The following is a 13,690-nucleotide window of genomic DNA, read 5'->3' as shown; positions in this document are numbered from 1 at the left end:
ACTACAATCATCACTCAAGTTAATTTTCTATTCTTCTGCAGCTTCCAAGGCAAGGCAGCAGAGGCGAGAGTCTCCCACATTGCATATGTCCTCTCAGGAGCTCGATGGTGCTCTTTTGACCGCTCCGCTAGGCATCTGCTGCCCATAGCCTGCCCATATCTGCATTCTAATGCACGTACCCTGCTGGGATGTTAACTTTAGGCCTTCAGTAATTGATGGCTTCCACACTTCAGCCGAGTCCCCCCTTTTTCCTTCTCCCTGCCGATTGTTGGTATATCTCTGTGGTTTGGGGGTCTTTCAGTCAACCATTGTTCTATTATGGAGGAATTATAATAGACTAAAGGAGAGGGAGAAAGGAGACAGAGAGGAGGGGGCACAAGAGGGGAGGGGATAAAAAAGAGTCACTGCTGATATTTAGTGAACTCCGATGGGGGAGTTTTCATTCTCATTCTGCAAGTTTGGCACATGCCTTCTGTTACTAAGTGGCAGTGCACTGAAAGAGCGCCTTGCATTTCCCATTCTGCAGCTCCGCTAGGTGCCTAGACTTACAACCCTGGCAGCTGTTGGGCCTTCTATGCAGCTATAGACTCCTCTCCACAGGTGAGCTCCCCTACCAAACTCCCAGTCTCCACTTCACTCAATAGGGCCTTTTTCAAGTCTTTTATCAGTGCGGAGAGGCTGACTTTATGTGTGTGCCACTCACAGAACTGCAATTCATGGCTCTCAAGATTGCAAATAATGTTCGCCATTGTGTTGCACATGCAGATCAATTCAGCATCGGCATGATTTATATCACGTTTCAGCGACATTTTCTCAAGCTCATTTGCAAGCTGTTATGTAAACTGCTCTTTTTCAGAGCGTGTGTGTGTGGATACAGCAATCACAACGCAGTCGACAAAACAAATGCAAAAGCATCACAAACAACGGTGCCTTTTTTGTGGCAAAGAGATAAATCTTTGGTGACCCTTTATTTTAGATAAACAAACAACAAAATAAGCTGTTGTGCGAATTAAATGCACAATGTTAATGTCTAAATGCTATCAAATCTTCCACAATGTAATATTGTATGTGTTTATATGATGTTCCAGCCAAAGTGGCCAGTGGTTGAGTGTGTATTTCTATAAGGCCACAATTACTTTAAAAACTATGGGCTGGATTGGTCAACCACTCTAAATGATGTTGTTATTTTGGTTTGGGCATGTTTCAGCACCTTTTCCCCCTGAAATCAGTGGCAGAATACTCTCTTGTTTATTTTCTTCTTCTCTTTTTTCCCTGTGATGTGAGCTGTTACATATTACTCCTGAGGTGTGGTGCCTCTTCCCTCAAAGGCATCCACTGTTTCCCCCAAACTGCTGCCAAGCTGGGCTATCTATTCATTTGGTTACTTAAGTGTAATTGCTCCCCTTTGAAGCCTCAGAGAGGCAAATCATTTGCTTTGGCCCTGGGGCAGTAATGGTCACTGAGCCAGCGACCCCCTCCCGGTCCGAGAGCGTCGGAGAGACCGCGAGAGGCCAGCTCCCATACGGAGAAGAAATAATATGGCCAGGGCCGCTCAATTTCACCTCCCTTTTCATCCCATTCTTTGAAAACTTTTTATTAACAACAGCTTTCTCTCTCATACCGGGGCGCCAGGAGAGGGGAGGAGAGGAGAGGAGAGGAGAGGGAGAGAGGGGTGTGGAGGGAGGGAGGGAGTTTGGGGGTGATGGTGGCATGAGAGGATATCAGCAGCAGGGGAGGAGAGGAGGGTGTGGGGGGGGTGGTGTTCGGGGTGGTTGTCCCCCTGTAGATGTCTGCTGGATTCTTACACACACACACACACATACACATACACACGCACACACACACACATCATCAATAGTGACAGGTCAAGGAGGCTTTGAGAAAACAGCCTCCCCCCGACTCTCCCCCACGGTTCACACTGCTAAACAGGCACTCATGTTTCATATGCCACCGGCACACAGGGATGAACCCGCCCCCCCCCCCCAACCCCTCTGTGGACTTTGTTTATCAGCTATAATATTAATAAGAGATATACATGTGGGCGTGTATACCTACACTGTAATCCCAAACAGTTGTCCTAGCTCATAACTAATAAGGTCATAACAGTCAAATGTCGTTATGCAGTTGACCAAACTATAAAGTGTTGAGCTCTGTTGAGATTTATGCCACTTTAATTAAATAGGGCTCAATATTTTATAGCTAATTTGTGTGGAACACTCAAAAAGTTCAAATCATCGACTTCATGACGTCATGGTGGGTGGGTCTTATCTCTCTCTCAGGAAAGCTGAGTCAGCCATCTTGAATTTGTTTTGATGCGGGGAAGTTTTGGCCAGCTCGGTTTGATGTAGAACACAGTTTTTATTCGTTTGCAAATATATTTGTATTTGTGTGCAATGCGCAATTTTATCCCACCGCTTCAAACCACCACCACTGTCTTATTGCCCTCGTTTTCTTACGCGTCGTCTTATCATCAGCCCTGATTGGTAAGTACCTCTAACGTTTTTTTAATTTGAATTTCGATTAAATTTGGAACTGGGAATACATTTGTACAATGTGAATAGTAATTATTTGTTGTGAATAGTTTACAAATCCAAGTAATTGTAACTTTAGAAGTTGTTGAATGTGACAAATACGTTAATTTTACAACGGCGTAACGTTATCTGACGGTTTCTTAGATGAACTACATTTCCCATAATGCATGTTTTCCCGGGACAGGGGAGTTAGGTCCTTGAGTCTGAACTTTCTGGCGGAGGCAGAAAGCATAACGTTATCCCTGCTTTCCGGTTTCTGCCGGTTGTTGTTTTCGATGTTCGCCGGTAATGCACGTGCATACTGTGAGTATACTTATTTCAATACGTGTCCGCGTTACACAGTCAATAGTTTACGTTGTCGAGCTGTGTGTATGTATGTGTGTGCTAGCGTGAAACGAACAACATGATGCTAATCAGGCCTGGTTTTTGTACTTCTTCGTAGGCTCAAGTGTGTGGTTATGAGATCATCTCGAAATCAGTTCAGGTAGGATATATTATGAAATAGTGTTATTAACAGTTGGTTTTATTTTATGTGTTTCCACAGTCGTTCTTTTGCTATTTCTTTAAATGTGTGTATCTCAACTGTGGGGTCCACAGTTTGAACCCTTTATTAATACTTTGTTAAAAACAAAAACATCAACAACAGAAATAACAGATCTATAAGTGCACAACTTTGATGCTTTGCTTGTTAATAACTAACTTGCTCATCTTTTAACATTTTCATCTTTACTATAATTAGCGTATAATAAATGTTTTCGATGGATTTGGAAACTTTTTTTATCTATATATTCACTTTTTTAAATTTCATGTAGCATTATGTATTATTTTAAGATAGTTTTTGAACATTAATAAATCATCTCTTTGTGCATGTTGTGTACAGATATCGGACTACAAAGAGTGCTACAGAGAGTCAGCGTTTCATCATCAGACAGGTGCCAATTGCTGAGGTTTGTATATTACTAATGTACTAATTTGAATAAAAAGAAATAGTCATTTTTGCCCTGAATTATTCACAATGTTTAGATTTTTTGCAGCAGAACAGACTTAATCAATTTACTGATGTGTTGTCCACTGGTTGGCATAATCGTTTCAAAATTTTACACACATTATAACTTGTACAAATTAAATTTTTGAATAGCCAACAGTGCAAAACAGGGCTGAATGGACTTACATTTAAAATATTTAAATTGCAGGTTGAAGTTGGCCTAATGGAGTGGAAGTGCAAGTTGTGTTCTGCAACTTCAAATACTCGGGGACAGTTATTTTGGCACTATACTGTACTGCATAGCCAATATTCAAGAGTGTCCCCCCTGCCATGTCTCTATGACAGTTGCATTTGTACTTTTCCATCATTTGAAGCGATGAAAGCTCATCTGTCAAGATCACATAATGATTCATGTAGAGTAGATGCAACTGAAGGAGCATGTAGTTTTTTTACATGTCCTTTGTGTAATTACAAGCAGCCCTTTTCTGAGGAAATTCTATTTGGTCATTTGAGAAGTCATTTACGAAGTCATGAGATGGTAGCATGCCCATTCACGAACTGTAATTACAGAACAAATAGCTACTCAGCGTTTAATGCACACAAAAGTAGAAAACATGGTGGTGATTCAGACTTTGGTGAATGTGTTGTATTGGCAGACAATGATAGTGCCCCAGTTGTAGTTCCAGCAGAAAGTCTTGGGGAACCTGCTGAAAGTCACAGTGCAGGGTCTGCGGACACATTTGATCATGATGAGGTAAACAGTCAGTGTGACACAGACTCTTTAAGAGCCCAGTTGAACCATAACTTGGCATCATTGTTCCTAAAGATGCAATCTATTCTTCATGTATCTGACATAGCATCTCAGGAAATAGTGGAACATTTGACTCAGATATTTTCCTTGTCCCAACCGATACTCAAACATGACATTAGAAAGGTCTTACAGAGTCATGACATCACTGTCAGTGAAACACTTATAAATGAGGTCGTCAGTACTGTTATGGACAGTAATGTTATTGTCAGTGCCACAGCTAAGGGGAAGCAGTTATCCTCAACCAAGAGAAGGAAAACCTTCATTGAAAATAATTACCCTGTGGTAAAGCCTGTACAGTATCTGCTACAGCCAGGACACACAGCAGTGCATGTTCCCATTCTTAAGATGATACAAAACATCTTCAATCATACAGATATTCTGGACAAAATTAAAGAAACAAAAGTGGCACAAAACAGTCATTATGTAAGCCACCAAGATGGTTTTTACTTCAAAGAGAACACATTCTTGTCTTCAGATGAGTTGAAGATAACAATCATTTTGTACATTGATGATTTGGAAATAGCCAATCCACTTGGCACATCACGCAAAATACACAAAATCTGTTCAGTATACTGGATGCTTGCTGATCTTCCCAGTAAATATCGATCAGCCCTGCATGTGATTCAGCTTGCAGCTTTATGTAAAGTGGCTGATGTACAGACATTTGGCTATGAAAAAGCACTTGGACCTTTGTTGAGAGACCTTCGTACCCTTGAACAAGATGGGGTATTCATTGAGTCTATTGGTAAGGTAGTTCAAGGAACAGTCATGTGTGTGGTGTCTGACAATCTTGCAGCCCATGATTTGGCAGGCTTTTCAAAGTCTTTTAGAGCAGAATATTTTTGCAGATTCTGCACAGCGACACAAGCTAAACTTCAGACTCATGAAGTTGCAAGTGGCGAGTTCAGTCTTAGGACAAAAGACAGCCATAATAGTGATGTAAATGCTGTAATGCATGGGGATAGTCAGAATGGTGTTCGGGCAGATTGTGTCCTGAGCCAGCATCTCGAGCATTTTCATACTGTCACTGGCTTTCCACCTGATGCCCTCCATGATCTTTTTGAGGGCATTGTGCCCGTAGAGCTCGCCCTGTGTATCGGAGAGATGATCCGTCGCAAATACTTCACCCTTGAATATTTGAATGAGAGAATACTCTTATTTCCATACCAGCACACAGACAAGCTTGACAAACCTCATAAAATACCACAGACTTTCTCTGTAAAGAAAAGCATTGGTGGTAATGGCCATGAAAATGCCACATTGCTTAGACTGCTACCTTTGATTATTGGGAATGCAGTACCTGAAGAGGATGGAGCATGGACTGTGCTAATGGACTTAAAAGAGGTAGTAGAGTTATCGCTGAGCTCAGAATTCACAGAGGAGTCCATCCAGTATTTACAGTCCAAGATACAGGATCATAGAGAGATGCTGAAAGAAGCCTTTCCAGATTTCAAACTCCGCCCTAAGCATCACTACATTGAACACTATCCTGACCTTGTACGCCGTTTTGGGCCTCTTGTACACTTGTGGACAATGAGGTTTGAGGGTAAACACCGTTTTTTCAAGAGAGTTGTACACGACACACAAAACTTTAAAAATGTGTTAAAAACACTTGCAGACAGGCATCAATACATGGTAGCATACCATCTCAGTGCCTCAGGATTCTTCAAACCTCACCAGCAGACATCAAATGTCTCTTCTGTACTGGTATCAATGCTTACAAATGTTGCCAAGACTTACATTGAACAAATAACAGCAAGCAATGTTATTTACAGCACATCAAAGGTCTGCATTGATGGAATTGATTATGATGTAGGAATGTTTTTGTCTGTGGGACAAGAGGGAGGACTACCTAATTACTGTAGAATTGAACAGGTTTTCCTGGTTAACAGTAGTGTTGTCTTTCTTTGCCAAGAGCACACATCACACTACATTGAACACCTGAGATCTTATGAACTTTTCCCAAACAATCTGGCTGTTCACACCCCATCAGAGCTAAATGACAAAACCCCTCTCTGTGCTTACAATATAGATGGAAGAGTGCTCTTGACACCCAAACGTTTCATATTATTACACTGAAGATTTTTTGAAGCAGGTTAACAGCCCCACTCCAGCAGCTGGCCTTCCATACATCCCATAGTTCAAGTGGTGTCCCAGTGGGTATATGGGCATGTATACGTTGTGTGTGTCACCTTCACTCTCCATGAAAATTAACGTGTTTTTGTCTTTTAGGAACAAAAGATGGCTGCTGCCCAGAAGCATGTGCTGCGTGTGTATGTTGCTCGAGACACCCTTAAACTTACTCTACTTGAGCGACCAAAGTCAGTGGAGGAGCTGAAAGAAATAATGCAAGAGAGGTTCAAGCCGAGGCTGGATGGGGACTTTAGCCTGCACTATGAGGATCCGGACTTTGATGGTGATCTTTGTCTTCTTTTGGACATCCAGGAGTTACCAGAGAAGGGCACACTAAGAGTCGTCAGATCTGAAGGTGACACCTCATCTACTGGATCTTCTGACACAGACATACTCCCACATGTACCTGCTTTACAGCGCCAGAAGAGTTGGCCTGATCACTTTGTTGTTCCTGGTTTTGGTTATGAAATGGAGCATATACTAGATGAAGGAAATCGTGTTTATGAAGAATCAGGAAAATTGCTGAAGTTAAAGAGGTCACAGAAGAGTGAAATCCTTAAAAAGATGGCAGAAACGATCTACACTTTTAAACCCTACCCACATGAGAAGGAGTTGGCAATGGCTGCTCAAGCTTTGATTATAGCTCATCCATGTCTCAGAATGACGGCTGGTGAAGACGGGGAGTTGGGATGGAAACGTCACATAGGGTACAAGGTTGCGTCTTACCGTAACAATCTGGCCAAAGCTGGGGTTGCAGAAGTAGCCATCAACACAGGGAGGCGGAGCCGAAACAACCCAGACAACGATCACCCCCATCAAAACATAAAGAAAGCTCGCAAAGCAGAGGTCAATTACATCATCAACCTACCAAAGGATCAAACCCCAGCCACTCTGGAAACAATGAGAGAAGAAATCATACATGAAGTCGAAAAGACTGAGAGAAACCAATTAGTCATAGGCAGGCTCATGAACACAACCTATGCCCTTCGTCGCCAAGAAATTGTTGGCGCTCTTGTAGCTCCACGGGTGAGAGACGTCGTGGACAGATGGCCAGCCCTACTTATGGAGTCACAGGTAAAAAAAAAATGTTTTTTTTCTATTAGTTTACTGTTCTCCCTGTTGAGCAATTAATCAACATGACTCTTTAGAATGCCCACTTTGAACATGTTAGATTTTTACAATATTTAAATGACTGTTTTAAAAATCTAAATTTTCCAAAAATTCACCAAAAAGCAAATGGAAGATATAAAAGATGACAACACATCAAGCTCTGACATATTTTTTTGCCATTCACAGTAAACAAAGTACACAGAGGTTAATTATTTTAATTTCCATTAGATAACATTATACAGCCTGTTTTAAATTAAAGAATGACAATTAACTTTCTATTTTGACCTTGGTTCTGACTCATCCCTAATAGAATTGCCCTTGGTTTTGCTACCTGCCAACAGAAAACTTCTTAAAATACATTCACAATTCTTTTCCTAATTCATCATGGTACATTTCTGTGTAATTCTGTCCATGTACAGGTGTTTGCAGAGTTCCACAGAATCAACAACGTTAACCTGCGCAATCAATTCTACAAGGAGCTGGACAGACACATGCCTAAACTCATCACCTTGTTCAGAGACAAGGCCACCAAGACTGGCAAGATAGCGGAGGAGCTAGCCAAGCTCATGAGGATTTATGACCTTCAGGTGAATTTATAACTTTGCATGATTCAGAAACAGATTATTAACAGATTGTTTGCAGAGAACTATAAGAAGCCATAGTGTGAATTGCCTCGACTGTGCCCCGAGGTTATGTGATTATGCCATGAACACAACATTGTCATCTCCTCATAGATAGACGTCTTGACAAGATGTATTCTATCAGTAAGAGGGACGTTAAAAAGATACTTTATCAGCTTCAATTTCAAGAAGTCCAAATAACTACTGTTTTTGTAAGTTTTTTCTTTTGTGAGTTATTAAAGTATTTACAATAGAAAGTTATAAAGTAAATGTTTTACTGAAGAAATGGTGACCCAAGATCTACCATCTATAGCAATGACCACTTTTTTAAGTGCTTGCTTTGCATTTGTGTAATTACTATTGTAATGGATATTTTTTGTCTATCTAGGAACAACGTGATACAAATATGAGACGGGCCCTCGTCCTTCGTGCACTTCCTGTGTACCTGCGTGAAGATGCCTCCAAGTTCTTCAGGACCTGTAATGTAAGTGTACTGGCCTCACTATCAATCCCTTTGCCTAGCTATTCTGTCAGCTTAAACATATGACATCACTCAAAGAACTCTAGGAGAACAAGGGGGGTATTCCAGAAAGCAGGTTACGTGAAAACTCAGTCTGAACCCTGAGATGAGGGAAACTCTGAGTTCTCCATTCTAGAGGGCTATTCCAGAAAGGAGGTTCAACAAACTTTGAGCATAACCCTGAACTTTGAGTTGACTTACCCTGTGATGTGAAATTTTGAGTTTTCAGTTCCAGAACAGCTGTTCTGAGTTAGGAAAGTCGACTCTGAGTATGTGAACTCTGAGGTGAGCTTATGCCTGACGACTAGTAAAAAGACACCATCAATGAAGCTCCGATGCTGTGATTCAGGGGGAGAAAACAGGAAGCAGACATTTTCTGCGGGGGAAAAAAAAGTAACGCGGCCGTAATAAAAATCATTGACAGAGTTTTAGATGCGGTCGTCTTTTCATTTTGAATTTAACATCACTTTCTTTTATATTAGCCTTAAATCCACTCAGAGTTCAGGGTTAGGCTCAGAGTGTGTTGAACATCCTGGAATACCCCCAAGTACCAGTTTATGTAGTTTACTTGAGTTGTTATTCTGCAAACTAACATGTATAAATTACATAAATGAAAAGGTAAGTATAAAGCATTCCAATGAACAAAATGTATGCTAACAGATAGGTGGGAAACTAACATAAGACATAAGCATATATAAAGAAAATAGTTTAAACACGTAGCTTAGTGCTAAGTGACAGTAATGTCTAGACATCATTTGCATGATTTGTATCCTTGAGGGGCTGGACTCATTCTTGTAATATTTGTGTTTTGTAGTCAGCAGATGGTCCAGACCTCACTGACACTCCAGTGGCTCTCCTGACAGTCGTCATGGATGACACTACTGATGTGGCCCTCTTCAGCCCTGAGAGCATCTGTATTGTTGTGGAGGATGAAATACTTGTAAGTGGTCCCACAAATCTGGCTGACTCATTTGTCCTGCTCTTTGGGTACATCTATGCACTAGACCTAAAGTATCCAAAGAGTCTTGAGCTTACATTTACATTCATCCAAAAAGTTGTGATGTGTCTTGAGGACAACAAACCACTGAAAGGGCGTCTACTGACACTGAAGAATGATTTGTTCTATGAGTGAATATCCCAGAATGGACTATTTGTTGAGCTGAGTATTGAGGAAGGTTTTTCTTTTTTCCCCTGTTAACAAATGTAACCATTTGCCTCTTCTACCTCAGATTTCTACTCAGTACAAAGCCTAATTAGTTATGCTGAATGTGGCACAGTTTGCATCTTCAATTCACTGTTCAATTCATGCACTATACATGTTTAATGTTCTGTTGCCTAATGCCTACGTTGATGCACTGCCTTGATGTTGCCAGTTGAAGTACGGCACAGTAGAGACAAGTACTTTATTTGAATGTTTTATTTTAAAAAAGTGATTTGTAGCCTTCAAGGTACAGTAAGTGCTGACAATGACCACTATCAGAATATGGAACTATTGAGAAGACACTTAATGCACTTGAAACACATTTTGTTTTGCTGGAGTCATTTCCTTTTGTTTTAATTTATGTCAAGCATTTTGTTTTCACTGAGCTCCTTTGATTTGTGCTTTTTTAAAAAGCACATTGTGTCGAATAAAAAAAGTTGTTAAATTGTCACTGTGGTGTCACTTCAATGTTTTCTAACATTATTAGCTGATTATAATTGTGTAGCGGGTCGACATCAGTATTTCAGTTTAGAATTAATTTTGAGTGCATGTCCCCCAGATTATGAGCCGAAGAATATTGAACATTTTGAGTGTATTTTCCACATTATATGAGTTGAAGAATATTGAAAATTTTGAGTGTATTTCCCACATTATATGAGTTGAAAAATATTGAAGATTTTGAGTGAATTACTCCCTAATTATAAGTTGAGGAATATCAATATTTATAAGATAACATTGAGATGATTTAAGTCAACTGCAAATGTAATCTTTATTTTATGTGAACTTAAAACATTTAAAAATATCACTTAAATATTTTTGTGTAATCTGTTACAAAATAATTTTTGAGTTCTGTGAACTTATTAGGGTTTACAGTGTACTTATATCAGAGTACATTTGACTTGCTGCCACGGTGCCCTCTCTCACCTTATGACAGGCCATAGAATTACACAGCAACATGGTCCACAAAGAGCCCATTTAATGCTGAAAATCACTCCACCACTTTACTGTAATTGTCACAATTCTGAGCACACTGACATTGTAATCTCATAATGAGGTAATGGAGGCTGAAACTGTGTACAGGAGTGCGATTAGGAGGATGTAGCTCAGGAAAAAAAAGGGGGGGGGGTAAAATGCCAGTGGAGGACATTTTCTTGTCAGACAGGAGGATATTACATATTGTGTTTTTGGAACAAATTTAAAACTGATAATAGCGCTTATCATTGTGTCTATTTGTGGCTAAAAGGCTGGGAGTCATTTTTTATCCACTGCATTTAGCTGCCGTAGTGTCAGGGCGAGATTTGTGGAACCCACTTTTAGAAGGAACAAAAATGACTTCTAAATAGCCCGAGTTGTCTTCAAGACACCGTGGAGCCAAATCAATGTGGACAGGCGTCCATAAAACGCCAACCTGCTTATGAATGCCGCATTTTACTTGTATCATTTGGACTTTGAGGTTTTTAAGAGAGTAGCATTCCCTGCAGTCAAGCCAGATGGTAACAATTCTTAGACATATTACGAGCTGCTCTCTGCCAAATAGCATACCTTTGGGCTATGTTTTCAGTGGGCTATAAAAGCCAATAATGTAATTTTGATCTATTTTATCAGATATCAGCCCCGGCCATGGTACGTTTATATAAGAGAAAGTTTAAAACAGGACAAGAATTATCTCTGTTTTGCTTTTCACTCTGTAAGAGCACCTCTTTCAATATCTGACCTGCTGCGTGGCTTTGCTTGTTTGACTTCGGCATTGGGTTGAAATGTGTTCAGAGGGCCAAAACTGTGAGGTTAGCCCCCCCCATTCGTATCGTGAGGCACATGTCACAGGGCAGATGTAAAAATACACTTTACTATAGGTGCGTGGTTGTCCACAAAATGACTTGTGCAGACCAGCACAGAGAGAATAGGGGATTCTTTGTAGAAGCACTTAAAAACCCCAACCTTGACATCCTTTAATGTAACGGTGACACAGTAGCAAGCTATCCCAGCACTGCACCACACTCCCCACGGGTTTGCTATGAGCTCCATGACTCAACGCTGACCTTGGAATTAGTTTCCAGCACTCCTCCAGTCTCATTTAGGAAATCTTAAGGGACTGTCACATGTCTCAGTATTCCATATGAGCTGTTGTAATGTTAAACACACCTGAAATTCAGCACAAGCCGTCACAAACACGCTTCACAGAGCAACCGAGTCCAGGGATTCCATCCCATCTGTGGGCATTTGTCTCCCATAATGACTAAAGAATGTAACTGCCACAGAAAACAACCACAACAAGGTGGGACAATCAAGGACATTAGCTCAGGTTTTCCATTGTGAAGCCTGTTGTTTTCCTCTTGTCCGATCACATGCACAACTGGAGGCCTGCTGTGGGGAATTACTAGCGCTAATGGTGCTACACACTTTTTGTTGCAGGAAATCGAACAGCCACACTGTAACTGCTAAAACGGTGATTAAAAAAACCCAAATTGCATCATGATGTTGGGCAATTTAGCAAGGGTGGGGGGGAGAGCGAGAGGGAGTTTGAAATAAAGTGAATGGGATTATTGACCGTTATGGAATGTGTAAACATGGGCTATAGCCTGGTCTTAAAAAGGACTTAAAAATAACTGTTCCAAATCTAAAGGCAGCTAGTAAAATCTAATTAAAGATCTCAATATTAACTCTGTAATTTGCTCTTCTATGGGGTCATTAAGTGTCTCCCAAGCCTGGTTTAATGGGATACAAACTGCAGTTAATGAGACAAATAGTTAGCTGCAGTTAAGCCCGGCTGGCTGTTGGCAGTCGTCGCTGCGAAGACTACTCAAATCAATTTGGGATTTCTTTGTACTCTGATGGTGAGAAACAGCGGCTGAGTGATGTGCATTTATGGGTCTTTAATATTACTCGATTTACCAAAAACTGAAGGTGGATTGTAAATACCAAAGTGATGAGGCAATGAGATGATTTGCTTGATACAAAGACGAGCCAATGTTGCACCAGTGAGCTAAAAACAGGGGGAACCCATTTGTGATCAAATAGCTCCACCGGCTTTTAATCATATCTGACCTTTTTAAAATAAACATGGTCTTAATTTAGCATCAGAGGGAGAAAGGCACAGTGTGCCTTATTTTGAGGTTTTTTTTTATCTCTTTACAGTCATATACCCTCATCGCTTGTGGTGCTCATTAAAAGACGTTGTCGATAACAAACATAATTTCCCTTTGATAAACTAAATAAGATGGAGAGCAGTCTGCACAGAACTGTCTTTGTCTCTCATCAGCAGCCAGTTACAAAGCCAAGCCTCCCCCCGACGGCTGAAGTCTGAGTTAACTAAACATTTTTTCTCTCTTTATCCCCTTTTCTCTCTGTGAATTTGTGGTTTTGTGCAATCCTTTAACAAGCTCCATCTTTGACCTGAGTTGTATGTTTCCAGAGATGTCATGTCTTGTAAGTCAAGGAAAGACTTTAATGTCCACATGATTTAACATTAAAAGAAAGGGATTTCGAAAACAGGGCTTGGTGCCAGAAAGGTAATAATATCCCCATAAATGAGAAAGTGTAAACGCTAAATACATCCCACAGATCATGGGAACAGACGAGGGGCATGAATCCAGATCCAGAGGGCTTCTGTGTTTTTATACATATGTATATAAATATATCTATATACATATATATATACATATAAACCAACTAAAAGAATAAGTGTAACAACAGCATTTCCTCTTAATTCCTCAGTCTTTCTTACATCATGTTTTTATCTGTCAAAGGGTTTCAAAGTGAAAATGTATATGCATGTCTAA

The 13,690-nt window shown here is 40.5% G+C and overlaps 1 protein-coding gene across 2 annotated transcripts; it reads left to right on the top strand.

The window, feature by feature from the left end:
* Positions 1-2,303: 2,303 nt before the first annotated feature.
* On the top strand, positions 2,304-10,217 carry LOC131466468 (uncharacterized). 2 transcript variants are annotated; one of them, XM_058639715.1, is made up of 8 exons: positions 2,304-2,483; positions 2,716-2,834; positions 2,974-3,015; positions 3,412-3,478; positions 6,560-7,534; positions 7,990-8,157; positions 8,579-8,674; positions 9,525-10,217. In XM_058639715.1, exons 3-8 carry the CDS (start codon positions 2,990-2,992, stop codon positions 9,840-9,842), a joined length of 1,650 nt encoding a protein of 549 aa, XP_058495698.1. In that variant the 5' UTR covers positions 2,304-2,483; positions 2,716-2,834; positions 2,974-2,989; the 3' UTR covers positions 9,843-10,217. The 2 variants fall into 2 exon arrangements, with proteins under 2 accessions (XP_058495698.1, XP_058495699.1); XM_058639716.1 differs by lacking the exon at positions 2,716-2,834.
* Positions 10,218-13,690: the final 3,473 nt, after the last annotated feature.

This window comes from Solea solea, chromosome 10 (assembly GCF_958295425.1).
Source record: "Solea solea chromosome 10, fSolSol10.1, whole genome shotgun sequence".
In the NCBI taxonomy this organism is placed as follows: domain Eukaryota; kingdom Metazoa; phylum Chordata; class Actinopteri; order Pleuronectiformes; family Soleidae; genus Solea; species Solea solea.
This window is presented reverse-complemented; position numbering and strand designations above follow the sequence as displayed.

Coding starts and splice junctions, on each gene's coding strand:
- LOC131466468 (XM_058639716.1), top strand. CDS start 2,990: ATGAGATCATCTCGAAATCAGTTCAG. Junction 7,535..7,989: donor CCCTACTTATGGAGTCACAG/GTAAAAAAAAAA, acceptor GTCCATGTACAG/GTGTTTGCAGAGTTCCACAG. Junction 8,158..8,578: donor TGAGGATTTATGACCTTCAG/GTGAATTTATAA, acceptor TTGTCTATCTAG/GAACAACGTGATACAAATAT.